This window comes from Macaca thibetana, chromosome 1 (assembly GCF_024542745.1).
Source record: "Macaca thibetana thibetana isolate TM-01 chromosome 1, ASM2454274v1, whole genome shotgun sequence".
NCBI classification, from domain to species: domain Eukaryota; kingdom Metazoa; phylum Chordata; class Mammalia; order Primates; family Cercopithecidae; genus Macaca; species Macaca thibetana.
The window spans coordinates 124441090-124468941 of record NC_065578.1 but is presented as its reverse complement, the minus strand read 5'-3'; the positions used below and the strand labels follow the sequence as shown (position 1 = coordinate 124468941).

Here is a 27852-nt window from a genome sequence, read left to right as displayed (position 1 = left end):
TGAGGTAGGTGGATCACCTGAGGTTGGGAGTTCAAGACCAGCCGGACCAACATGTAGAAACCCCATCTCTACTAAAAATACAAAATTAGCGGGTCTTGGTGGCGCATGCCTCTAATCCCAGCTATTCCGGAGGCTGAAGCAGGAGAATCGCTTGAATCCGGGAGGCAGAGGTTGCGGTGAGCCAAGATCGCGCCATTGCACTCCAGCCTGGGCAACAAGAGCAAAACTCTGTCTCAAAAAAAAAAAAAAAAACTTACCTCCACATAACATTATCTGTAAAGTCATCATCTACATTTCTAATAGAAGATTTTTTTTTAGCTCTTTCACTTGTGCTCACCAGATAAGGTATGAGAGCAACTATCAGTCACCAGCACGAATGAAACCATTCAAGGAGAGCAATAAACAGGACTACTATTAAGTTCCCCCAAAGAAAGTCCTTAGAATACAATATCTCTTCTAGTTGCCACAAAGTAAGACAATGGTCCATTATATAAAATTCCAATCTAATAAAAGTTTAAATTTAATGTTTTCTGTTTTCCAAATTTTTATTTCGTTCAGGCTCCGTCATGGTGACCAGGGATTAGAAAATGACTACAAGGAGGCTCTGGGGGAATTTGGGAAGGTAAGAAATGTATTCTAAGAGGGGATTGAGGTGATGGCTGCAAAATTCTATATATCTACTTAAATGATTAAATTCTACATTTACAATTAGTGACTTTTATTACAAGTGCTTTTTTAAATGAAATTTCCGGTTTCTACTCCAACATGTAAAAAGTTAGGAAGTAACCATTTGTCCTCACAATAAGAAAAAAGCTGAACAAACTGAAAATGATCAACCCTTCTTAGAGGGACTAGAGGAGAGGTCACAGGGCAAATTGCCACCCTGAAAACTAAAAAGACAGGCAAATACAAGGAATCAGAGGTTAGCAGGAAGAGAAGATGCTGAAGCCAGCAACTGGGAAGAGCACAGAAATGGTACTAACAGTTTACTAGAAGCTGAGGGTGACCTGGTTTGAGCATTAAAAACTCCTTGGGGCCCAGACTTAGGGGGATCTCACACTTTTCTAAATTTTACCACCAGGAGCCCAACCAGGTTCTCATAGTAAAGAGCAGAAAAATCCCCAGAGAACTGACACTGCCGACTTCAGTACTAATTATAAAGCTAGAGTAACCACAACTGTGTGGAATTGGTGAAGAAAGAAAAAACAGACAAATAGGTCACTGGAAAAGAATACAAAGTTCAGAAATAGACCTACATAAATAGTCAACTGATCTTTGAGAAAGGCACAAAGGCCATTTAACAGGGCAGGGATAGTCTTTTCAACAAATGGTGCTAGAATGACTAGACATCCACATGCGAAAAATAAATAAATCTAGGCACAGATTTTATACCTTTCACAAAATGGATCTTACACCTGAATGTAAGGTGCAAAACTGTAAGACTCGGGCCAGGCACGGTGGCTAATGCTTGTAATCCCAGCACTTTGGGAGTCCAAGGCGGGCAGATCACAAGATCAGGAGTTCAAGATTAGCCTGGCCAACATGGTGAAACCCCGTCTCTACTAAAAATACAAAAATTAGCTGGGCATGTTGGTGCACACCTGTAATCCTAGCTACTCAGGAGGCTGAGGCAGGAAAACTGCTTGAACCCAGGAGGCAGAGATTGCAGTGAGCCGAGATCTCACCACTGCACTCCAGCCTGGGTGACAAAGCAAGACTCTGTCTCAAAAAAAAAAAAAAAAAAAAAAAAAAAAAAACTGTAAAACTCCTAGACAATAACATAGGGGAAAATCTAGGTGACTTTGGGTTTGGTGATGACTTCTTAGATACAATGCCAAAAGCACAATCCAGGAAACAAAAAATTGATAAGTTGAACTTCATTAAAATTAAAAGCTTCTGCTTTGTGAAAGACACTGTTAGGAGAATGATAAACAATTTATAGTAAAAATATTTGTAAAATACATATTTGATGAAAGACTGGTGTCCAAAATAGATAAAGAACTCTTAAAACTCAATCATAAAAAAGCAAACAACCCAATTTAAAAATAGGCAAAAGATCTGGACACTTCACCGAAAAAGATATATGAATGGCAAATAAGCATATGAAAAAGATGCTCAAAATCATTTGTTACTAGGAAATTACGTATTAAAACAATGAGATACTACTATACACCTAATAGAATGGCTAAAATCCAAAGAAGGGACCATACCAAAGGCTGTCAAAGATGCAGAGCAACAGGAACTCTCATTCATTGCTAGTGGAAATGCAAAATGGTAGTCACTTTGGAAAACAGTTTGGCAGGTTTTTTTTACAAAGCTAAACATGGTCTTGCCATACAATCCAGCAATGGCAGTTTTAGGTATTTACCGAAGTCATGTGAAAACATGTTTGTTTACTCAAAAACTCACATCCAAGTATTTAAAACAGTTTTACTCATACTTGTCAAAAACTGGAAGTAACCAAAATGTCCTTCACTAAGCGAATGGCTAAACAAACTGTGGTATATCTATCTATACAATAGAATATTATTCAGTGATAAAAAGAAATGAGCTATCAAGCCATGAAAAAACATGGAGGAACTTTAAATACATAATGCTAGGAAGAAACTAGTCTAAAAACTCTATACACTGTATGATTCGAACACTAGGACATTCCAGGAAAGTCAAAATGGTAGAGATAGTGAAATGATTAGTGATTGCCCAGCGTGGAGGAGGGATGAATTGAGTTGAACACAAGGAGGTTTTCAGCAGTGAAACTATTCTGTGTGATACTGTACTGGGGATTCATGACATTAGGTGATTGTCAAAACCCATAGAACCGTAAAACTCAAAGAATGAACCCTAATATAAACTATGGAGTTTAGTTAATAATAATGTATCACTATTGATTAATCATTGTAAAAATGTATCACACTAATGCACAATACTGATGATAGAGGAAATTGTGTGCTAGGGGACAAGGGAGAAATTGAGCTATACTATCTGCTCAATTTATCTGTAAACCTAGAACTACTCTATAAAATAATATCTATTACATTTTATTAAAGTTAGGATGCAACAGCCCCAAATCAAAATTTTGGTGGCATCCTGTTATTGCGTGGTTAATACTGGGCGTTGAAGTGCACCAACCTGGAGTCAGAACAGTTGGAGATATCAACACCCGTGCCTTCAACCTCTGGCCCCGTGGGTGTCCCTGGAATCCAGAGAGCAGATCAGTTAGCTCGAGACAGCCTCAGTGCTCCAGACAGCACAGGCTTCTGGTAAGATCAGGGAGAAACCATCTCAGGGCAGAACTCGGTGAAGACTAGGAACCCCTGAGACTCAGCAGCTGCCCCAGGGATGCCCAGAGATCAAAGAAGAAGGAGGCTGGGAGGAGCTGAGGGCTATAGGATGAGCTCCCTGCCTGCCTAAAGACACAAGCAGTGTCCCTGCCTAAAGACTGGTAAATTTTGAGACAGAATCAGAAGCCAGAAAAAAAAAAAAAAAACCTTAGGTTTCATTACAGAGTGGGCAAGAAAGGAAAGGGGGAAGGGGAAGGAAAGAAAAGGAGGTAGGGAAGAAAGGAAGGGTTAGGGAAGGGAGGAAGGGACAGACGGAGGGAAAGAAAGGAAGGGAAGAAAGGGAAGAGAGAGAAGGAAAACAAACTTGAGTGAAGGCTAGAACATCGTGGGTGGGCTTAAACCACCAGAATTTTCCATAAATAACCACGTGCTAACCAATTATAGTACAGAGACACAATAATGTTAAACCATATACTGTTACCATAGGTTGAGAGGGGGCTCCCCAACCCCTCTATACTCCTCTGAAACACATTCAAAATCGGCTGGAGCCAGAGACATTGAGTTTTGCCTTTGGGCAAGTTTGGACATCCCCAGGAATGAGTTGGGGCACTGTGACAAGGAACACCAGGCCACGACTTTCCCTGCTGCTCCTCATCTGCCTCAGCAGCTGCCCCGCTGCAGGTGGGGGCCTCAGCCCTGGGTCTGGAGTCATCCAATTGCCTTTTTTTTTTTTTTTAAGACGAGGTCTCACCGTATCACCCATGCTGGAGTGCAGTGGCACTATCTTGGCTCACTGCAGCCTCAACTTCCCAAGCTCAGGTGATCCTCCCACCTCAGCCTCCCAAGGAGCTGGGGCCACAGGCACATGCCACCATGCCCAGCTAATGCCACGCTTCACAGCATTTCACTGCTTGCACTCGCTTCCAGTTCCCCAGGATGCAGTAGGCACGCACCTGGGAAGGACACAAACTGGCCGTGCCCCTATCTCTCTGCCCACTTTTGATCCCTACAGAGGTGGGCTCCATGGGGCAGTGACCTGAGATTTGCTTACAATGGGATCCCTATCACAGAGTAGGGCCTGGCACCTTATAGGCACCCCATGAATGCTCGGTGAAAGAAGGCATCCACCACAAGGTCCTGGGTAACCAAGAATTATTCAACTGTAGCCTATAAATTTTTAATCCTAGAAGATACAGGAATGAGAGACATGAGGGGCTTTCAAAAGTGGCCAGCCTTTTAAACCATTATACCGGCAGGTGAACCATGTCACTTCAGACTACGCCTTAAGTAGCCAGGATGTCTAGTTACATCTATATACAGATAGATAGATATTAGGTGATCTAGACATAGCCATATATATAGCTATGGAGTTACAGGGCTATAGATATGTCATCAAGTGTATTTACCAAAATATGCACAATGGTTGTCTCTGGATATCCTTTTTTTCTTTATATGTTTCTGTATTTTTCATTTTTCTCTCAGTGGACACTCATTAACTTCATAATCAGAAATATAAATATATAAGTGTTAAACTTTCGATGTCTCCTCACCATACTCAAAAAAAGGCTCAAATGTCTTTACTCGGCATCGGAGGCTCTTAGTGATCTGGCCCTCTGTGGTTTCCATGTCCTGATCTCCAGCAGCCTCCGAACACATACCCCACACACCTACAAACCTCCAAATCATCTGTATTGCTCCAGGGGCTTCTCCCTTACTTCATTTTCCTCACCTTCCTTGACTGGCTCTTACTTATCCATCAAGATTATCTTTAAGTACCTCCTCCTCCAGGAAGCCTCCCTAACACCCACTCAGGTCCAGATATCTCTGCTTTCTGTTCTGCACTCCAGCAACAATCAGAGTCATCCCGGCCATGATAATAAGTAAGTGTTGCTTTATTTGTCTGCCTGCCCTGTTAGACTGAGATTCCCAAAGGCAGGGACTGTATCTTTATTTCTGTATCCACAGTGTTTAGGTAGTGCCAGGCATACAGTTGGCACTCAGCAAGTACCTGAATAAATACAGACAATCCCTAACCTACAATGGTTCAACTTAATGAAGACTTTTTGACTTTCTGATGCTGCAAAAGCAATACACAACCACAAAGTTTCAGACTTTAAGTATTGGTGATTCTTTACCAAAAAGTCTCTGGGCTGAATTTTCAATTTACGATACTTTCAACTTATGATGAGTTTACCTGGACATAACCCCAAAATAAGCTGCGGAACATCTGTATACAAAAAAAATGGATTTGTAAAATATAATGGGTTTCTCAAATAGTTGTTATTATATATATATACATATATTAATATTCACTTTGAATATGAAGAAATAGGTGCAGTGAGGTTAGGTGACTTGCCTTAGGTCACAAAGCTAATGAATGGGAGAACCAGAGCTCAAATCAATTCTCTAATCTGCTTTCCACTTCACCATAGCTGCCACCATGAAATAGTAACAAGAAAAAATATGGACAGGTGTCTCATACCAGGAAGCTTTTCTATCAGGAATAGAACTTTACAATCGTCACAGATAATGTATTTACTGTTATGGTTTAAGAACAGATTAAGCCAAAAAGTTTGAATGTGTTTTAAAACATTTTAACTCATTTCTTTGCTGGAATAGATGATACATTTTAAGTCATGTTTTTCAAAAAAGAGAAACTGAGCATGCTCAAGCTGACGTGGGCTATAGGGATATTTCCATCGTTGCACTTTTCCCTTCCTCAGATGCCTCAGGACCACTCTTTTTTATCATCCTGTGTTGATTACTGATTTATGGTTCCTGCCAAAATCCACTGAGAGCATACTCTGCTCAGAACACACAACACACCAAGAGAAATCTCTCCCCAACAAGCATCAAGGGAGACAAATGAGCAGATAGGCAATTTCCCTACTCTATGATAAGAGCCATGAGAGGCCAAGGGAGCCACACCCAACCCTGGTGTAGGTGAGGTTGGGGAAGCTTCATGGTGGAAATCACATCTGGCCAAAACCTAGCAGCTGTCTGGTTCTCCAATCTGTCCCCAGCCGGTACGTCTACCTTCTGGCCTCCTTTCACTGCCTTCCATCACGACTTGTCTCCTCGCCTGGAGTGTGAATTCCTCAAACACAAGGACCGTGCTGCCTTCATCTGTGCGTTCCCCACAGCACCCAGCCCAGCAGCTACAGCCAAATGACAGACTCCCAGTCTAATGCCCCCATCACTAGATGGCTGAGCCTGGCTGGGGAAACTATGCTGAAGCCAGGCATCCTGCCAGAGTTCCAGCCTGACTGTAAGCTGTGCAGGGAGCCATAGAGTGTTGCTCAGGAAAGAGTTATCTATGAACTGACAACAGAGAGGACCAGTGTCTACACACTCTTCCTTGCACGTCACCATGTCAGGGGTGGGGCAAACAATTTAAGACTAATCACAAAGCAGGTTGTTTTCACCTAAGAAACCCCACCAGCAGCTTGGCAGCTTGGCAGCTTCGTCTGCACCTTCCTTCCCAAACCAGTGCTCCTCCCTGCATTTGGCAGGCATCAGAGCACAAGGTGTCCAGGTCTGGAAACTGCTAGGCAGTTCTGCTCCTTCCTCTCCCTGTGGAGCTCAGTAGCAGCAGCCTGCAGATTCTTCCTGTTCTTTCTCTCAAATCTATACCTTCTCATCCACCCTTGCCACCATCATTCCAGGGCGGGCCTCCCTCATCTCCTGGCCCTCATTTTCTCCCAACTCCACCCCATTCTCACATCACAGCTGCTCCCTCCTCCACAGCTGGCCATGGTTCCTCCCTCTATGATTTCACTGTGTCTACCATTTAAGTTTTTAGCCTGCAATTCAAAAGCATCAATAATCTAGCCCTCATCCCTCACCCAATCCCCCTTTCTAGCCACTCTTGCTGTTCCTCTAGTGTGTCCTGTGCATACTCCCTGCGGCATCTTCCCTCGTGTTACTCCTCCCTCAGGACTGCTCTTCTCTCAGCTCCTGTCCCATATGCTCAGTCAAGCCTATTAAATCTGACCCAACCTGCAAAGCTCACTTCAAATCCTATGTCACCCATGAAGTTATTCTTAAGGATCCAGCAAGCGGGAGCCTGCTGTTCTGAAGTCCCCCGTGCAGCACTGGCCACACACGCTACCTCCCCTCAGCGCTGGCTGTGAACACTTCTCATGTTCCTGCCCAGATTGTGGTTATGTTCCCAAGCAGCTGTCATCGCTGTGGTTCTACCAAGAGTAAGGCAGAGTGGGGTGGTGGCAAGAGGGGAGGCTTTGGGACTAAGCTTATCTGGGTTCCAATAGGACTATATCAACGCCCTTAGGGAAGTGATGTAGCCTCTCTGAGCTTCCTTTCCACATCTGAAAACAGACTGGGTATCTATTTCACAGGGCTTTTGTCAGCTTTACAGATAATATACGTCAACCACAATAAATTATTACTATAATCATAGCACTAATCCACCTAAAACATTTCTTGGAGTGATAATAAGAAACAAATAAGATAACATATGAGACAGAACTTTGTAAAATATAAAATTATTGTGTTAATTTTTAACTAGAAGACTTGGAGTACATTTGTTTTATTTGTTTTTTGTTTTTTGTTTTTGATGGAGTCTCGCTCTGTCACCCAGGTTGGAGTGCAGTGGTATGATGTTGGCTCATCGCAACCTCCACCTCCTGGGTTCAAGTGATTCTCCTGCCTCAGCCTCCCAAGTAGCTGGGACTATAGGCATGCGCCACGACACCAGGCTAATTTTGTATTTTTAGTAGAGACAGGGTTTCACTATGTTTGTCAGGCTGGTCTTGAACTCCTGACCTCAGGTGATCCGCCTGCCTTGGCCTCCAAAAGTGCTGGGATTACAGGCATGAGCCACCGCGTCCGGCCCATTTGTGTTCTTATATCATATGACCACATGTTGGTCATATGACCATACGTTGGTCACATGATATAAGACCTCACAGATGCCCCACTAATTACCAGCCAGTACAACCTCCAACAGCTAAGCACTTTGACTTTCAGAATATCTGTGCTCAAAGCTGTTAGAATGAATTCACTTAAAAGTCAACCAATAAAACTGGTGGAATCCCATGCCCAAACTGAGGTTTTGGTCCATATGGTACCAGACACTAGTTCAACTTAACATCTTATTTTCACCTTTTTTTTGTTGTTGTTATATTGTACAAAGAGCATTACTTTTCTCACTGCTGAAGCCCAGAGAAATGCTGCCAAAAGCAAGAGAAAATGGGGTAGGATATCAACCTAAATCACAGCCTCCATCTCAAGCCAACAGGGTAATCTTTCCAGTCCCATATTCAATCCTCTGGTTTCCAGCCAAGGCTTCCTGCCTGGGCCACTTAAGAGAAAGCAAAACCCCACTGCCAAGCTACTCCCACTGTGGCCACCAGAGGGTCCCACAGCATTAGCTACAAAGCAAGAACACACCCTTTCCCAGTAAATTGTCCATTTTAATATTTCCAGAAAGCCTCACAGCAGCCTCCCCAGCTTCTAGCCAATAGGACTGCCCAGAAACCCCAGAGCTAGCTGCTGCTAACATTGTTGAGGCATCAGTTCATACCAAGCAGCCAGCATTTCACAAGGGGTTTGAATCCCTGGGGCCCCACAGAGTCCAATTTCTGTGGGTCTGAGCCCTCCCCAGCCACATTCCAGTATCATCAATGAACAAAGAGTATATGTGGCTTCAGTAACTGTTTCCCTTTGACACAGCATCCGAATAGTTTCCTGGAACACCACTTGCTCTCAAGTTTTAATGAAGAAAGGAGAAACACACCTTATCAGTCTGGCAGACCACAGCAGGTCACGTCTTGCAGAGTTCTCCTCCAGTGCCAGATCACTTCACTGAAGGTGCAGAGTAAGTCATCTCCTCCTTGGAAAACGACATGTCCAAGATCACACAGCTAATGGGCAGAGAAAATGTGATTTCCTCCCAAGCCTGTCTGAAACTCCAGAGCCTGCACTTATAACCACTATATGGCATAGTTGTTTTATTTTTTCCATTACCAACAAAAAGTGTTGACCAGATCCCTGTAGCTCAGCTGTACTCCCTCTCGGCCTCATCCCATGTCACACCCGCCTTGCTTCAGACACACTGGTGGTTTTTCAATTCCTCTAACAGACCCAGCTTCTCCTCATCTCTGGGCCTTTGCATGGGCTTTTCCCTCCCCTTGGGACACTTCCTCCCATCCCTCCTTTATTTGCAATCCTAGTTTCTCTTCCATCTCTAAGTCTGGGTTTATGTATCCCCTGCTCAGAGAAGCCTTTCCTGATTTCCTACCTAAAATGGGTCCCTTCAATTCTCTCACTCAGATTCTTGATTTCCCATGTTGCCACTCATTACAAACTTACCAAATTTTTGTATTAGTTTCATTTCCCCCTCTTTCTATTTTATTTGCCTTCCTGAGGTAGGAGGTGGGACTCGATGCCAGAGGCAGAGCTCAGACACCAGACCAGACTGAGGACTCGCTAAAACAGGGCTTAGGCAAAAGCAGCTTTCAATCAGACACACCCATTAGTGTGCCATGGCAATACCCGGGCAGTTACCACCCCTTTCCATGGCAATGACCCAATGACCCAAAAGCTACTACCTCTTCCCTAGAAATTTCTGCATAAACCACCCCTTAATCTGCATGCAATTAAAAGTGGGTTATATAAATATGACTGCAAAACTGCCCTTAGCTGCTGCTCTCTGGCTACTGGGTAGCCCTGCTCTGTAGGAGTAGTCATGGAGCTGTAACACTGCCTCTTCACTAAAGCTGTTTTCTTCTACCTCTGGCTTGCCCTTGAATTTCCTGGCCAAAGCCAAGAACCCAGTGGGCTAAGCTCCCCTTTGGGGGTTGCCTGCATCATTTCCCACTATAATGTAAGGCCTGTGAGTGCAGAAATTTGTCTTCGTCATTGACATATCTCCAGGACCCATAACATGCCAGAAATTAGCAGGTATGCAGTAAATATTTGATAGATTATAATTGTGAGAATTTGCAGCTCACCTGTAGAAAAAGACAGGTGGTTTTCAACCCCAATCTAAGAGCTCTCCTATGTTTTTAAAAAAAAAATTAAAAATCTACACTCCTTCAGCTTTTGCAGCTCCAAGAGATATGTGAGCACAGCGAGCACAGCCTCGGTGGAGTCCTCCCTGTCCCCTAGATGGAAGTCTGCTCAAAGACGTTCACGAATCACACACACTAGAAACCCTGGGCGACAGAAGAGCCCTGTTTGGCTTCCTTACAACTGCCCCTCCACAGGGTGGGAGATCACACAGAGGAGGCGGGGATCAGCTTTCCAGAACCTGCTGCTTGCTGAGCTGGATGGCTTCATGTTCATTAGATGGTTCAGTCTTTTCCATCACCCCAGAAGATAGGTGGAGACCCAGGTTCATAGTGGTGAAATCAATTGCCCAGAGCCATGCCGCTAATAATGCCCTTTTTCACATTCTTCAGCGGCTCCTATTACCTTAGGAAACTCCTTAGCAGAATATCTCAGGCACCCCAGGAAAGACACCTTCTCTCAAGACTCATCCTCATCCAAGGCTCTAAAGGACGCTGCACTCTCCTCATGCAGAATTGTGGGCAGTTCCTGGCACAGACATAGTACCTCACAACTCCATCAGGCACATGCCTTTCCCTCCTGTCTGCCCCCACAGAATGGGGCTTATTCCTACTTGTCCCTTAAAATCCACATAAATAAATGAATAAAGATAGCTCCTGATAGAAACATATCATAAGGAAACAAACATGTGGGCAGATATATTTATTCAAAAGTAGTCTTTGACATATAGTTAGTTTTGACAGTAAAAAGTTAGTGTTCAAAAAATATGGGAGGGGCCGGGCGCGGTGGCTCAAGCCTGTAATCCCAGCACTTTGGGAGGCCGAGATGGGCGGATCACGAGGTCAGGAGATCGAGACCATCCTGGCTAACCCGGTGAAACCCCGTCTCTACTAAAAATACAAGAAAATTAGCCGGGTGAGGTGGCGGGCGCCTGTAGTCCCAGCTACTTGGGAGGCTGAGGCAGGAGAATGGCGTGAAACCGGCGGGGCGGAGCTTGCAGTGAGCCGAGATCGTGCGCCACTGCACTCCAGCCTGGGGCACAGCAAGACTCCGTCTCAAAAAAAAAAAAAAAAAAAAAAAAAAAAAAAAAATATGGGAAACGTTTAACAAATTATAGTATTTCCCTATTTGGGGGCTACTAATACAACCATACCTGGGTTGGTTGATTTGTCTTCCTTTTTGGATTGCCAGCAAAATGTCTTGACCAGATTACTGCAAATCAGTGATTCTCAACCGAGGAGGCAGGAAGAAGTGCTGAGACTCCTTCCCAAGGCATTGCAATTGGTAGGTAAAGTTTTTACAACTATGATTCATGCTGTTGACGTGGTATCTGGGCAGACAGAATGTTGAGCTGGGTTTTCACAGGCTTCCATGTGGTACAGGGCACAGCTTGATACACATCAAGAAACAACGACACTATGCATTTGCTAAGACCTGTGAGAACTTTGCTTCATGAGTATCTAAGAGAGTGACCAGGGCAGCAAGTAGTTCTACTCAAACAATGACACTATGCTGAGGTGTTGTCAGTTTAATAGTGTAATTACTACACATGCAAATTAATCCTTTCAAATGTGCTGCCAAAAATACTAGCACTCAATACTAGCACTTTGTTAAGGTTATGCTGTAGCAAATAAATACTCAAATTCCAAGGTTCTTTCTCACCCACATAGCTAGTCCAATGAGGATGTTGCTGCTCAGCAAGTGATTTTCCTCCATACGGTGATTCAGGTACCCAGGCTCTTTCCAACTACGACTCTTCCATCCTTAGAACCTTGGAGTTCTGGCAGGTGGAGAGAAAGAATATGGAAAAGTCACCTCTTTACTGCCTTGGCCTGCAAGTGACACATATCACTTCCAGTCCCATTGTGTTGGTGGCTAGTCACATAGTTCTACCTAGGGGCATGAGGTGGTAGGAATACAATCCCTAGCTGAGCGGCCAAAACTCTACACCATGAAAAGAGGAACACACATTTCTGGTAGATAGCCCACCTTCTGTGCCATAGCCACAAACCCAAAAAAGTTGAGAACCACAAGGTAACAGGATTTTGTGGCTGTGCCACATGGAGAAGTGGTAAAATACCTAGTACTGCCTAACTAGTGGATCAATCTCTCCAGCTCCCAGCATTTCGTACATTGGAACCTACCTCAGCCCTGGTAGAAGATTTGAACATTGCCTTCTCATCATTTCAGAGATCACATGGATGGGGCCTCTGCTCTCATTCCTCCAATGGCCATTCAGTTGGCTACCCTCCTGCTAGGACACTATCCTTGCTGGGCAGCTCGGGCTTAGGCACTGGTCCCTGGTGCCATCAGCTGTCACTAGGGAAGCAGAGCTGGCTTCGCTGTATGCATGTGGTTGACAAGGTATAACTACTTCCTGGAGAAAGAACTACCTAGGACCCCTTTTCCTAGAGAGACTATAAGCATGGCTGATACTTGAAGCTTTATGGACCTGCCAGTACATAGAGTCATTAAGAAACCACATGAGAACAGGAAGAGCAAGATGTGCTGACCATTTTCACCACTGTATTCCCAGTACTTAGCACAATGTCTTAGAAACCCTGCAGCATCCTCTTGGAGATGACTCAGGCCTCAGAGCCCTGCTGGCAGATTGGAGAAGAGAGAAGAGAGAAGCCACAGTACAGTACAGTTGAACAGTTACTTGTCAAATAAAAAGGTGAAAAGAATCAGTAAATGAATAAACACATGTTCTTGATAAATATTTAGTAACATAGGAAAGAGTAAGAACAAAAGGAAAGAGTATGGGATAAAAATAGAAACAGTCAGATGTCACTTAATGATGAAGATACATTCTGAGAAATGTGTCCTTACACGATTTCATCCTGCAATCATCATAGAAGGTACTTGTACAAACCTAGATGGTATAGTCTACTACACATCTAGGCTGTATGGTACAGTCGAGGGCTCCTACTACCGGTACAACCCTGAATAGCATACTGTAGGCAATTATAACACAATGGTAAGTATGTGTGTACCTAAACATGGAAAAAGTGCAGTAAAAATATGGTATAAAAGATTTAAAATGCTGTACAGATAGGACACTTACCATGAATGGAACTTGCAGGACTGGAAGTTGCTCTGGGTGAGTCAGTGAGTGAGTAGTGAGTGAATGTAAGGGCCTAGGACATTACTGTACATTACTGTAGACTTTAGAAACACTGTACACTTAAGGTTACACTATGTTTAAAACAGTTTTTCTTTTATCAATAATAAAATAACCTGGTCAGATGCAGTGGCTAATGCCTATAATCCCAGCACTTTGGGAGGACAAGATGAGTGAATCACATGAGGCCAAGAGTTTGAGACCAGCCCGGCCAACATGGTGAAACCCCATCTCTACTAAAAAAACAGAAATTAGCCAGGCGCTGTGGGATATGCCTGTAATCCCAGCTACTCCAGTGGCTGAGGGACAAGAAGCACTTGAACCCGGGAGGCGGAGGTTGCAGTGAACCGAGATTATACTGCTGCGCTCTAGCCTGGGTGACAGAGGAAGCCCCTGTCTCAAAAAACCAAAATAATAATAATAAATTAACCTTAGATTACTATAAATTTATGTTATAACCTTGGAAATTCTTTTTTCTGCTTTTTTTTTTTTTGAGATGGAGTCTCGCTGTGTCTCCAGGCTGGAGTGCACTGGTGCAACCTCGGCTCACTGCAACCTCCTCCTCCTGGGTTCAAGCGATTCTCCTGCCTCAGCCTCCCAAGTAGCTGGGACTACAGGCACGTGCCACCACGCCTGGCTAGTTCTTTCTCCGTAGAAACGGGGTTTCCCCATGTTGGCCAGGATGGTCTTGACCTCTTGACCTCGTGATCCGCCCGCCTGGGCCTCCCAAAGTGCTGAGATTACAGGTGTGAGCCACCGCACCCAGCCTAACTTGTAAATTCTTTAAATGTTTGACTCTTTTGTAATAGCACTTAGCTTAAAGCACACATTGTACAGCTGTAGAAAATGTTTTCTTTCTTTATATCCTTCTTCTGTAAGGTTTTTCTATCTTTAAAATTTTTGTTTTTTTATTTTTTAAGTTTTTTGTTAAAAACTAAGACACACACACACACAAAACTAAGACACAAACACATGTATTAGCCTATGCCTGCACAGGGTCAGGATCATCAATATCACTGTCTTTCACTTCCACATCTTGTCCACTGAAAGGTCTTTGGGGCAACACACATCTCCTATGATAACAATGCCTTCTTCTGGAATACCTCCTGAAAGACCTGCCTGAGGCTGTTTTTAAAACTTTTTTTTTAAGTTTTACTGTTTTTTTTAATAAGTAGAAGGAATACACTCTAATATAATGATGAAAAGTATAATGTAGTAAATACATAAAGCAGTAACATAGTCATTACCAAGTATTGCATACTACATATAATTGGTATGTGCTCTATTTTTATACAACTGGCAGCACAGTAGTTTGTTTACACCAGCATCACCACAACACATGAGTAAAGTACTGTGCTAGACAGCTACAAGGTCACTAGGCAAATGGAATTTTTTAGCTCTATTATGATCTTATGGGACCACTATTGAATGCATGATCCATCACTGGCTCAAACATTGTTATGCAGTGAATGACTGTACTTAATTTTATAATCAGTATGATCACAATTATGCAAATATTTGTTACGTATGCATAAAAAGACTAGAAAGAAATATGAAAATGTTTATCTTTGGCTCATGTATTTATAAATCATTTTTTATACATTATATATTTTCCAAGTCTTCTAAGAATGAAATCTTTGTACAGATTAAAAAGTTACAATAAGTGTTATTGTTGTTTTCAAATTTCTACCCAATGTTGCTTCCTGCAGAAATTATCCTGTGACCACTCCAAGAGGACTTGGAAGCCCCTCCTCAGTGTTCTCCTAGTATCCATAGTATCCTCTACCATTCACTGAGCACACTGGATTTTAATTGTTTGCTTATCTAACTCCCAATACTTGGAACTCTTCAAAGGAAGAGATCCCTCAATTCCCAGGCCTACCACACACACTAAAGCACTCCTAAGGTCTGTGGACCAGATGAAGAAATTAGATGAGTAGGGGTATGCAAACCCATGCATTCCCATTCTAAACCCAGTCGCACTGCAATCCCTGCAACAAAAGGGATTCAAGATTTCCTCCACTGGTGACTGTGACCTGGGGACTGTGAAGTACTGTATACAGGAAGATCTCGAAGAGCTGTCCCCTTGAATAGTCAGCACCAGGATCGCAGGGAAAGTAATAGCTGAAATCCAAGTTGGGTTTTCCTGGCAACAGCCAAGATTAGTCAGAGGTGGCACTTGGAGGATTCCCCAAGTCTGCTCATTCCTTTGGGATCACTCATTCCTCCCAAGGCCTCCCGTGGGAACAAAGGAAAACCCCAGAGTTTGGCATTGGGCTCTTTTCCACCAACAGCTGCTAGTAGTTTGTATTTAACCCTAAGTCACAATTAAAATAAAAGGGAGTGAGGGGGAGGGGCGAGGAGTTGGTAAGCATCCCCTAGGAAACACTTAGGTTTTCTCTTAATTTATTCCAGAAAATTATTCTAAAGGACTTTTAAGGACCACAGCATAATGCCTTGGAAACTTAGTTTTTAACTTTTTTTTTGAGACAGAGTCTCACTCTGTCGCCCAGGCTGGAGTGCGGTGGTGCGATCTCGGCTCACTGCAACCTCTGTCTCACGGGTTCAAGCGATTCTCATGCCTCAGTCTCCTGGTGGCGCGCACCACCACTCTCGGCTAATTTTTTTATCAGTAGAGACAAGGTTTCACCATGTTGGCCAGGCTGGTCTTGAACTCCTGACCTGAGGTGATCTGCCCGCCTCGGCCTCCCAAAGTGCTGGGATTACAGGCGTGAGCCACCGCGCCCGGCCAGTTTTTACCACTATTAGCCACACTGAAACTGAACTATTGATCAAGTGAAGCCACAAGAGGGGTAAATCCCCTGTTCAACAAAGGGTTTGTGACGCTCTGGGTGCTGACAAGCCAAACCGCACCCTCCCTGCGGCACCTCGCGGGCCGGCGGGGCCGGGAGCCCGGCTTCTGGGGAGGTGCCGCCCCGCCACGGGTGCAGGCCGCCGAGACCCCCGGACGGACCTCCTAGGGCTAATCTGATAGTGCCTCTGAGGTTGATAGGACTCCACGTGCAACTCCCTGCAGGGTCATCCAGCAAGTAAGTCCTAGACTCGTAGGTGCCCACAGAGCCGGTTACCTCTGGTTCTGCGCCAGCGTGCCCCACCCGCAGGACTGCCGGGTTCTTTGATTTCTACACTTCCTAAAACCAAACCCGAGAGGAAGGGCAGGCCCAGGGTGGGGATGCCCTGAAATATTCAAGAGCAGGACCGTTCCTACTGAAGAGAAGTTTACAAGAACGCTCTGTCTGGGGCGGGCGAGGCCTCAGCGAGGCTGGTCCGGTAGCGAGGGCAGGGCGTGGGCCGCGCGCCCGGGGTTGGGGGAGTAGGGGGCAGGAAGAAGGGGAGGAGACAGGGCTGGGGAGCGCCCTGCCGAGCGCCCGCCAGGCTCCACCCGCTCCCGCGCCACCTCCCTCTCCCCACCCGCCGCACGTACTAAGGAAGGCGCACAGCCAGCCGCGCTCGCCTCGCCGCCCCGCGTCCAGCTCGCCCAGCGTCCGCCGCGCCTCGGCCAAGGTGAGCTCCGCGCGGCCCACGCGCCCCTCCTGAGTAGTCCCCAGCCCCGGACCTGCTGCCCGGGGAAACCCCCGCACCCGGCTTCGCGGGGCGTCCCGGGCACCGCGGAGCTGGGTGGGGAGCGGCTGGTGGGGAATCCACTGCATAGTGCTCCAGGCCACACCCAGACGAGGCCAGCAGCGCCCCTTCCCGGCCCGGGCGCGGCCACCCCCAGACCCACGCGGACCAGAGGAGGGGACACTTGTTCTTTAGGAGGGGACCGTGGTGAGCCCCTGAACCTCTTCCCTCCTCACTTTATGTTTGCCTTGCTTTACTCCCACCTTTCCTGCTTTCCCACTCGTCTCTCGGGTTACCGAACCCCTCCTGCACGCCCCTGCCCTGGCTGGCGTGTTTCTTGGTGGGTTCCGCCCGCAGGCCGGGTCTGCATGTTCGTACGTCGTCCCGGCTGGACGGCCCAACCGGGCGCGGGTAGGACAAGTAGGCAGCTGGGGGCGTCCCTTCCGTACCCCTTAGTCCCTCGGCCAAACAGGCGTTTCAGGTTGGGGCTTCCTGTTGTCTGCTCGACGGGAAGGGTCTTCCTGCCGAGGGCGGGAGGTCCACTTGTTTCTTTCTAAAGCAGTTTGGCTGGGATGTGTGGGAGAGGGCCCTGTGTGAAGTGGTTTCTCTGCTGAAAGGGTTCCCCTGCTATCTTAATAAGTGGAACCAGAAAGAGATGGAGGAAGAGCAGTCTTGATGAAGGATCTTCCAATCATAGATTAATTTGGCCCGGCGCAGTGAGACAGACAGACGTGCCATTGGTACTTGGTTCACCACCTGTGCTTTGGCCGAAGGAATGGCGCTGCCCCTAGCCGTGGACACTGCTGCCCTGTCCAGCCTTGGTCCAGCTCTACCTAAGTGGAACCAGGAGTTCTGCCTTGTTGGCTGGGGGTGGAATGCAGAGCGCTCCAAGCCAGGCCAGCACAGGGGAGCCCTAAGCCAGATTCTGGGATGCATTAAGCCCACCCCGCCTTCCGCCCCCACCCGGTTCTGTCCCTGCGAGAGCTTCTGCAGGGCGTGGTTAGCACAAAGGGCTCCAGGATTCTCCTAGTGGTCTGAGGCCTGTGACTCAGCTGTGAGACCATGTGGGTGTGGCCGGTTGCAGATACTCTCGGTGGATGATTTGGACAGAACACTCCCTGAAGGAAAAGGAGAACTGTGCCATCTCAGAGGGCATTTTCCAAGAGGAAGTGAGTCACACCTGGACTGGCCGCCAGTCTGCAGGAGAGGTTTCTTGACTGAATTGCGGGTGAGGGCAGATAATTAGATCTGTAGGGCCTTGGCGAAACCGCTTTTCGTTATCGGCCAGTATGCACCTGGCAGCCTGCCTCAGCCTTACTTGGGAGGTAGCCTTTCCCGTTAAGAGGTTTGCTGTTGTTGCGGGTATTTTTCCCCAGAAGCTTGAGTTTCAGTCTCCAGGAGTGAAGTTTTATGTTGTGTGTTTTAGGTGAGGCCAGGCTCATGGAAACACCCAGGCAGTGATCTTTGCCTCCAACATGTTACAGCAAATTGCAAAAGATAATGCCAGGGGTTGGAGTGGGAATGAGTTCATATAACTTATTGGAAGTTTCTTAATCGGCCCTGCCCCCACAGATTCCTATCCAGTTTCTGTTTAATCATCCCTTGCAAATGGTGTATTTGTTCCTTCACAGCCAGAGGGTAGTTTCTTCACTGTGGCCCTTGATCCACCATTTGGAGTTTCTTATATCGGTTCTTCCAGTTTTTTGGTCTACTGGGCATGAAGCAATTTTTGGGTCTCACCCTGCTTTCTAGGTGATGCTCTTCCTAGCTTTTCTCAGGCATATCAGATAGGCCCCTTTCCTCTAGTGTGCTGGCCTCTGGCCAGCCTCCTAAGCAGCCACTCCAGTGAGGTCAGGCCTGAGCTGGGTGGAGCTGAGACTGTGTGCCTCCCTGCTTTCTACTGACAGTTCAAAAAATGTGACTTTTGTAGAGCACAACCCACTTGGTATACCCTTGGACACAGTCCAGTCTTTTAAAGCGTAAAGTTGAGAGAAACAATGGAATTCTTTCAGGGTTATAATGTATAAATTAGCACTCAAAGTGCTGAGAAAGCTGGACTAAAATTTTAACATCTTAAGTTTCTCATTTTTCTGGGGACTCAACAAATTTAGGAATCTCACATCAAAAGCAAAAAGAGAATTTACTTCTTTTAAACAATTTTCAGCACTTTCTATCCCTCTACTAAATATGTACCACCCATCCTACCAAAGGATTTAACAGCAGTTGTGACAATAGCTATGTTGGCTGATCAAGATGATGCCTGAGCATTCTTTAAGGAAAAATTGATGTACTCGGTTAGATTGGAGGAGGTTTCTTCCAAGATCTTTCTTCCTATTGAATTGCATCTGAAACTTTCCTTTGCTGCCCAGTTCTTTAGTGGGCAAGTTTTATTTGGTGAGAGGTGAGAGAGACAGACTGGATCCAGATCCATTGCTTCAACTCATTTTTTTCTGAATTTCCTTCAGAGATCAAATTCAGGAATGCCTTCTGGGTTCAATTTTTAAAAATCCAAAATTTCCAAAGCGAAAGGAAGGAAACCTCAAACATTTTAAATAACAGATGTTTGTTTTTACTGATGCTCTGCCGTTTATTTTCTGGGTGGGCTGTAAGAAAACTAGGGTATGGACAAGATACAGAGGAGCAAAGAGTGAGTCCGACTCACTCTTCAGAAGTGTCCTCTTTGAAACTGCAGCCAGGATCTGGGCATAGGTCCAAAGCAAACATTTGAGATTGTTCAGGAGCAGATACTTTTCTGAGGAGGACTCCTGCTTCCCTGCTACTCCCAGGAAAACCAAAATACATTATTATCAATTTCTTAACAATTCATTGAGCAGGCTCTATGAGGGCTGGGGCACTGGCTACTGGGACCCTGCTCAGAAAACCTGCAACCTAGTGAGGAAAGAAACAGAAACACAAATAACTAGAATTCAGGCCAAATGCTTTAATAATATTCCGTTAGCTGGTGAACGCCTCAAAGGCAAGCACCATGGAGAGCTTTGTGTGTGTGCGTGGGTGCATGTATGTGTGAACACCCTCATGCCTAACACCATGTCTGGGACATTCAAAGTAGGTGCTCAGGGTAGGAGAACCTAAAAATGGAAAATTGAATTCCTCCTATGGTAACTACATTTGTGGAGTCCAGAATTGTTTTCTGTAGAGAAAACTATGCAGAGAAAGATGTCTCAGCCTCCCTTCTTAAGACCTGTTGCTCAGGCAAACGTGTAGAGGGCGTGTATAGGCATCAGAATAGAATAATTCAATAAAAGGTGAGTGGACAGCAAGGCTGTTATATCCTGTGGAGCTCAGCAGTGAGACAGCAGCACTAGAAAAGCATAAAGTAGAAGACAGGATGAATGAAACATGAGAAAACAGCAAGTGTTAGAAGAGAAGGAGCACAGTCATGTCATTCTGACTAGACCTGTTTAGCAGGACACGTATTTTTCCTTTTGCATATGGAATGTGCACTCCTGTGTACTCTGCTGTTCCGTTCATAGTTGAACACTTTTGGGGCCCCTTTCCTGGCCCTTCCCAGCTCTCACATTGTCCTCCTGAGCTCTGAGCTACAAGGCTTTCAGCCTAGTCCTGGGTAATGACACCTGTACCTCAGCTACTGCCCAAGGGATCGTGTGGTTCATTTATGCACATAACAGTTATATAGTGCTCCATGAATAAAAGCAGAATAATTTGTAGTTCTTGATCAAGAGAAGCTTAAATCTCAGTCAGACGAGTAAACAATTAAATGAAATTGAATGTTTCAGGTACAAGAGTAAGTTATTGGGAATAGAAAGGACACTGCTGCCTCTCAACCCCAGCTCCGAGCCCTCCTGTCAAAGTGTGTCTAACCAGGATGCAGGAAGCCCACATCTGCCCAGGAATAGAGCTTGCAGGGTGGCTAGATGAGGGTGGAAATGCCAGATTGAAGTCCCTGAAGAGCTTCAGTTTTAGCGGCTAACAGTCAGTGTTGCAGACAGCCCTGCCCAGGCAAGCCCTACCCAAGAACGGAGGGCCAGGCAGGGCTGACTCAATCGGGTAACTGTTGGCTGCAGTCATGATTCATCCTCTAGCCAAGAGAACAGTTTTAATCACAACATTTCCCCCTTTACTTTGTCTTATTTTAAAGCCAGTGTGCAGCTCCTTCAAAACAGAGTTCCTTGCTGTGGCCCTGGTCAGTGCCCTTTGGGGCACTGGTTACTGAGGAGACAAAGGCTTCCCCCCTAGTTTTCAATGCTATTTTCACCTCCTGGCTAGCCCCTGCTCTGCATCCTTATTGCAGAAGGTCTACTGGACACATAGGGAGTCAGCTGGCTGCAGTATTAATAATCCATCCACTGAATAAAACCGCTGGGGGAGGAGGGGAGGGGAGGACACAGTGGGAGAAGGATGTAACTTCAGAGAGGGAAGCTCCATCACTTCGTAATGGCTGTGGGCAAGAGAGACATGGGACTGAGTGACTTCAGACCTGAGCACTCACTTGCTCTCTTGAAGAAGATACTCAAGGGTGGCCAGGATTTCCTCGACTGACAACTTGTATTTCTTAGGAGCTCCTAAATTCGCCTTTTTAAAATTTAGAGGTCCTTACCCTGCTGCATTCCCTTTCTTAATTCTGCACTTTCCTTCTGCCCTGTCATCTGAAAAAGGTAAACTAGGTACCCCACCCAATTCCAATTTCTGGGATCTTTGGGAATTGATCCTGAAGTGCTCTGCTGCTCTGAACTTGAGCACAGTTATTTTTAAACCTCTGTGGTGTCTGACTCCTTTCCTGAGTTATTTAAGAACTGGGGTGAGATCCCATGTCCTTCTCCCAGAGGTGACTCGCCCAGTTCAGTTCTCTTAAATTGCTGGACTTGGAGTACCAATCTAGGCAAGGCAGACTCTCTGTAAGCCCACTGCCATCTGAAGCCCATATGAGGGATGGGGGATGAGCCAGATCTGAGCTGTGTCAGAAGAGAAGGAAAAGGGTGTGGTTCCCCTGGAATTCATCTCACAGCAGACCCTGAAGCATTAATTTGCAGCTCTCTCCAAGATAACTAACTGCCTTTCAGATGACTCATGCCAGATTTTGATTTATAGCATTCTTTGGCCTGCTGGTTCCCATACTTTTCTGGAGATTAATGGGTAGAATTTACAATTCTTAAGTGTTAATTGCTCAATCCTCATGTTTACCAACTCCACCTTCTCCTCTGTAAAAGAAAGCATTTGAGAATCAGTGTTGAATAGGCATCTCTCAGAGACAGGAACCAGACCAAATTATGTCTCAGGTTCCTGTTAGAGTTCTTCAGCAGAGGAATTTGCCAGCCCTTCAATCTAAACTCAAAGCGTATTCTTGTGATTTATTTATTTTTATTTTTTAGTGCTATATTACAGTCTCCATTTGTGTTCACCTGTTTCCTATCCAGTAGTGATTTTAGATGATATTAGCCAAAGCTTATCTGTTCTGGCCAAATGATTCCTTCCAATTAAGCCAAAATTCACTGAGGTTCTATTAAGTACCACATACTGGGTCTTGATGAGACATATACCCCTAGTTCATTATGCCTGAATGTAATGATCTGACATGTTTCCTTTCCTTTCTTATAAATGCTTCATGATGAAAGCTCTTGCTCTCCCAGTGTACCCCAGACTGTGAGAGCAGCGCATCTGTCTAGTGTCACTAAAAACATAGAAGACCCTCAAATGAGTTAGGTTATAGTATTACTTGTTGCTTCTCAAGTGAAGTAGACAATGGACTTTGAGTAGTTTTTTTATTTGGGTAGATCAACTGCATTTTACTGCCAGAGATGCAGCTGTCTTTATTGCAATAAATAACAAGTTCAGAACTTTAGTAAAGAATACATATATACCCAGCAGATAAATTCATTTGTAAGCAGATTTCTAAACCCTAGAATCAGACTGAACCAAGTTACCACGTTAAGCTTAGAAGGTTGAAGTTTTCATATTCACCAGGCTTGACTGTGTGTATTGTTAGTATCAGCCATATCTAAGAATCCCATTTACTAGTGCCAAGAGAAATTATGAACTATCTGTTCTTTCAGTAGGTGCTTTGTCAGTAAAAAGAGGAACACTGGGCTGGGCGCAATGGCTCACGCCTGTAATCCCAGCACTTTGGGAGGCCGAGGTGGGCAGATCACCTGAGGTCAGAGTTTGAGACCAGCCTGCCCAACATGGCAAAACCCCATCTCTACTAAAAATACAAAAAATTAGCCAGGCGTAGTGGCGGGCGCCTGTAATCCCAGCTGAGAGATTACAGGAGATTACGGGAGGCTGAGGCAGAAGAATCGCTTGAACCTGGGAGGCGGAGGTTGCAGTGAGCCGAGATCACACCACTGCACTCCAGCCTGGGCAACAAGAGCGAAACTCCATCTCAAAAAAAAAAAAAAAAGAGGAACACTGATCTTGCTTTTCTAAATGATTAGAGTTTCTGTTCTTTATTAGGTTATTTACGCAAATTAGCTGGAGTTAGATAAACCCCTTTATTTACAGCACCAGTACCTGAGGTGTCTATTTCTACCAACAAGAGACCCAGACTAGGGTGGTCTGGCTCTTAGATTCATTCACTGAATTTTAAAGCTGGAGAGGATCAGATGAATGATCTCATCTCCATCATTCCAATTATCCTAAAAAGGTTGGCAATACATATGGCTTAAAAGTTAATGTAAACCCACCTAGATGAACCTGGAGGACATTATGCTTAGTGAAATAAGCCAAGCACAGAAAGACAATTACCAGATGATCTCATTCATGTGGAATCTTAAACACTGAATTTCATAGAACTGAAGAATAGAATGGGCTGGGGTGATTGCACTGGAGTGATGTTGAGGCAATGTTAGTCAAAAGATACAAAATTTCAGTTAGGAGGAATAAGTTTAAGAGATCTACTGTACAACAATGTGACTGTAGTTAATAACAATGTACTGTATTCTTGACAAATAGTTAAGAGTGGCTAGGTGTTCTCACCACAAAAGTGCTAACTATGTGAGGTAATGCATATGTTAATTAGCTAGATTCAGTCATCCCACAATGTATATATACCTCAAAACATCATGTTGTACACGTTAAATACATACAATATTATCTTTCAATTTAAAAAAAAATAAATTCATTCATAAAGTCTGCCAAAAGAAGTTAATGTAGACCCTGTTTCTTTACATCCTTTAATAGGCTTCAACAGACCACACCAAAATGCCGTCTCAAATGGAGCATGCCATGGAAACCATGATGTTTACATTTCACAAATTCGCGGGGGATAAAGGCTACTTAACAAAGGAGGACCTGAGAGTACTCATGGAAAAGGAGTTTCCTGGATTTTTGGAAGTAAGTGTTGAAAGGCTTACAAAGAACCAGACATAAAAGTCAGTGCTTCTAGGCCTTGGTTCCTTTTCCTTCTTGTTTCCATCCCTTCCCTGTGGAGGTCACCACTAGTGAATGAATGAATGTAGTCACCTGAAGGAAGTGATGAAGCCCTAGCATAATGAACTAGGGGTATATGTCTCATCAAGACCCAGTATGTGGTACTTAATAGAACCTCAGTGAATTTTGGCTTAATTGGAAGGAATCATTTGGCCAGAACAGATAAGGAATGAATGAGGTCATTCATTCATTTATTAAATAATATTGAGTACCTGCTATTTGTAAGATACTGTTGAGGAAATAGAAAGTAATGAAGACACGGCGCCAGCCTTCAAGGAGCTTACAGTCTGCAGGTGAAATAAGACTACATACAAATAACTACGATGTGAGCTGTTTGTTGGAAAATCCCATCTGGTTATCTGTGTCTGTTGTGATGATGTTGGGGACAGAGTTGGGAGAAAGAAAGCTTTTCACAAAAGAGTAGTCAACCAGAAAATGGCTATCTTCAGGTCCAAAAACCTGGTGGTGGAGATGCCACATCCTGGTCACATTCCATTTCGAGCAACTTGAATCTCACTTCTTAAATCTCTTCAGATAAAGGGATTGTTTTTACTTTTTCTAATACTGAAAGGAGCAGTGTCAGTCATCTACTGAATGAGAGGCACATGTCACTCCAGAAATAACTGCTTTTCACGTAATAATGCTCTGACAGCACAGGAGCAGTTTGAGTTTATGTCTCACCTTTGACAGACTGAGAGATGCATGAAGACCGAGAAGAGGACTCTGCCATTAGCTCAGATACATGACTCAGGACATGGGGCCACAAGGCACAGTTGTCCTTTTATGTTCCAGGTTCTTGAGAGATGGCTGTTGGATTCAACTGAAGGTGAAACACTGCATGACAAAATAGTAGGCTGAAATGCAAGCCCTTCTTTCCCTACCAAAATGGTAGTTACCTGAAAAGATTGTTTCTGTGCTTGGTGTTGAGTAATGCATTAACCTCTAAAGGGTGAGAGGAGATACGGTAAAAGGTTGGGTCCTGCCTCTTGTCATCTGCCTCGTAAATAGCACGTTAGTCAAGCCCCCCTGACTCCTGCAATCAATAAACACGAGGCTTTTTAGTATACTATAATTCACATAGCATCAATATCAGTTAAATAAGCAGATATAAATAGCCTAACTACTCTCTCAGAGAGTTATTACCTAATGCTATCCCAGAATGAGCTGGAATATGCAGGTCCTCTGCTTTTGTAGAGTCCTGTGATGTAGCCCCAGACCAGGAGTTAGAAGATCTGGCTCTGCCTTAACTAACAACGGGCAGGTTGCTTCAGCTCTCTAGTCTTCAGTTTCTCCCCTGTAAAATTGGAGAAGGCTGGACATAATTATCTGCAAGGTCACTTTCACTTTCTATGATCAGTCAAGACAAGCATTTAAGACGCAAGGACAAAATGTGCTCATTGTAAGCCTGCCCGTCCTATGGACAAAGGCATTCTCAGTATGCTAAACACTTGTTAAGAGTGTTGTTAGAAGCCCGAGTGAGTATCACATAAGACACAGACCCTTTCTTCCTAAAGGTTTTGTGGCATGAGACACATAAAGGGTATATGTAGTGTGGAGCACTAAACATGGCAGGGTGATTTATTCCAGGCACAGAGTCATAATTCCGGAAACACCTACACTCACTGCATTAACAGAGCGTTTTGTTTCTAAAGTAGACCCCTTATGTCATCCAGATTGCACTCATTCTGACCATAGCCAGGAAGCTGAGGGTGAAGCCAGAATTAGCCGAAACCCACCAAGAGCTGCATAGAGCGGGTTTAGCTAGAGTAGGAGTTTGCAGTGCTTATGTGGGAAATGCTGCTGCTATACTTTTAGGAATTTCCGAGTGCTATTTAGAAACATCTAGTGCACTCTTGAAACACTGTGTATCATTTCTCTCACTCATGAATATAGTCATCAGAATTCATAAATACTTTACCTGAGCCCTTTAACAACCTAAACAGGCCATATTTCTCTCTCTGGTTGATGGCATGGACCCTACAGGAAAAACCACAGCTTACCACTTCTGACCAGCATCACTACAAAAACGAGTGATGAAGCCAAAAGCCAATCACCATGGAAGCCAGATAAAATCAAAGGGGATCTTGCCTTCCCATCTCTGTCCCACACATTCTTACTAGGCACTGAGAGCCATGGGGAGTTTAAGACTCCATCACACATACTCCTTTTGAAACTGGTCCGATGTACAACGTCCGGTGAAGAGTATAGGATGGCATAGACTTACCAATTCAAAGAATGGAAGGATTCTAGAAACATTATAGTCCAACCTCCTCAATTCATCGTTGATACACAACGGCCCACTAAGTGGTTCACTCAGCATGACGTGGCTAATACAATATGAAGCCACACTAGCTTGGCCTCAGCTGTGCCAAGAAGAATGAGAGCTGTCTTCTCCAAACCTAAAACAATCCATGGCATCATTAGCACTTCTTTAAAATCCATAGGACAGTGATCGAAAACTTACTCCCTAAATCCAAAATAGCTTTTCATAAGGAGTTTCCTTTGCAAGGGATTTGACCATGCTATTGGGAATAAAATTTTAATAAGAGAATGTAAGTTTAAACCACAAAATGAGGAACTTAGGGGGATTCTTAGGCAGAATCTAACTATGAAATTTCTGAAATGCTCCCTCAAGGCAAAAAAAGAAAAATACATTTAGATGACCTCCAAAGGTTGCTTATGACCTAAAACAAGAGCTCAAGTAATTGGGAGGTATGTACACAGTTCTCAGCAGTACAAATCAAATAAGCTCATCATTGCAACCTTCGATATTTCTTGCCTTTGTTCTTTGTTTTTCAGAATCAAAAAGACCCTCTGGCCGTGGACAAAATAATGAAGGACCTGGACCAGTGCAGAGATGGCAAAGTGGGCTTCCAGAGCTTCTTTTCCCTAATTGCGGGCCTCACCATTGCATGCAATGACTATTTTGTAGTACACATGAAGCAGAAGGGAAAGAAGTAGGCAGAAACGAGCAATTCCCTCCTCCCTGATAAGAGTTGTCCCAAAGGGTCGCTTGAGGAATCTGCCCCACAGCTTCCCCCATAGAAGGATTTCATGAGCAGATGAGGACCCTTAGCAAATGTAAAAATAAAATCTAACTCCCATTTGACAAGCTGAGAAAGGAAAGTTAAATACCAGATAAGCTTTTGATTTTTGTATTGTTTGCATCCCCTTGCCCTCAATAAATAAAGTTCTTTTTTAGTTCCGAATTTGAGACAGAATGTTTGTTGCTCCCTCAGAAATGCTTGTTCCCCAAGAGGCAGCTTGCCAGCACACAGCAGAGCTCTTCTCACAGAACTGGCAAAATGAGAAAACACTCTTCATTCAGGCTTGGAGTCTGACTTCTCTAATTGTTCTACCCTTGTAGCTGTGTCTATTTGAAGGATTGGGAGAAGGCTCTACAGGAATATGTTCTAAGTTTATAAT

At 44.6% G+C, this 27852-nt stretch overlaps 1 protein-coding gene across 4 annotated transcripts in view; it reads left to right on the top strand.

The window, feature by feature from the left end:
* S100A10 (S100 calcium binding protein A10) overlaps positions 1–27632 on the top strand; it is an 87735-nt gene extending 60103 nt beyond the window's left edge. Inside the window, exons 2-4 of one of the 4 annotated variants that reach the window (XM_050756220.1) lie at positions 16881–16962; positions 24178–24330; positions 27226–27632. In XM_050756220.1, coding sequence (XP_050612177.1) covers positions 24199–24330; positions 27226–27387 — 294 coding nt within the window. In that variant the 5' untranslated portion in view covers positions 16881–16962; positions 24178–24198 and the 3' untranslated portion in view covers positions 27388–27632. Of the gene's footprint in view, positions 1–16466; positions 16488–16768; positions 16963–17207; positions 17227–24177; positions 24331–27225 lie in introns of those variants that run through there. The other 3 variants (XM_050756228.1, XM_050756245.1, XM_050756238.1) reach the window with 3 other exon arrangements.
* The last annotated feature ends 220 nt before the right edge of the window (positions 27633–27852 follow it).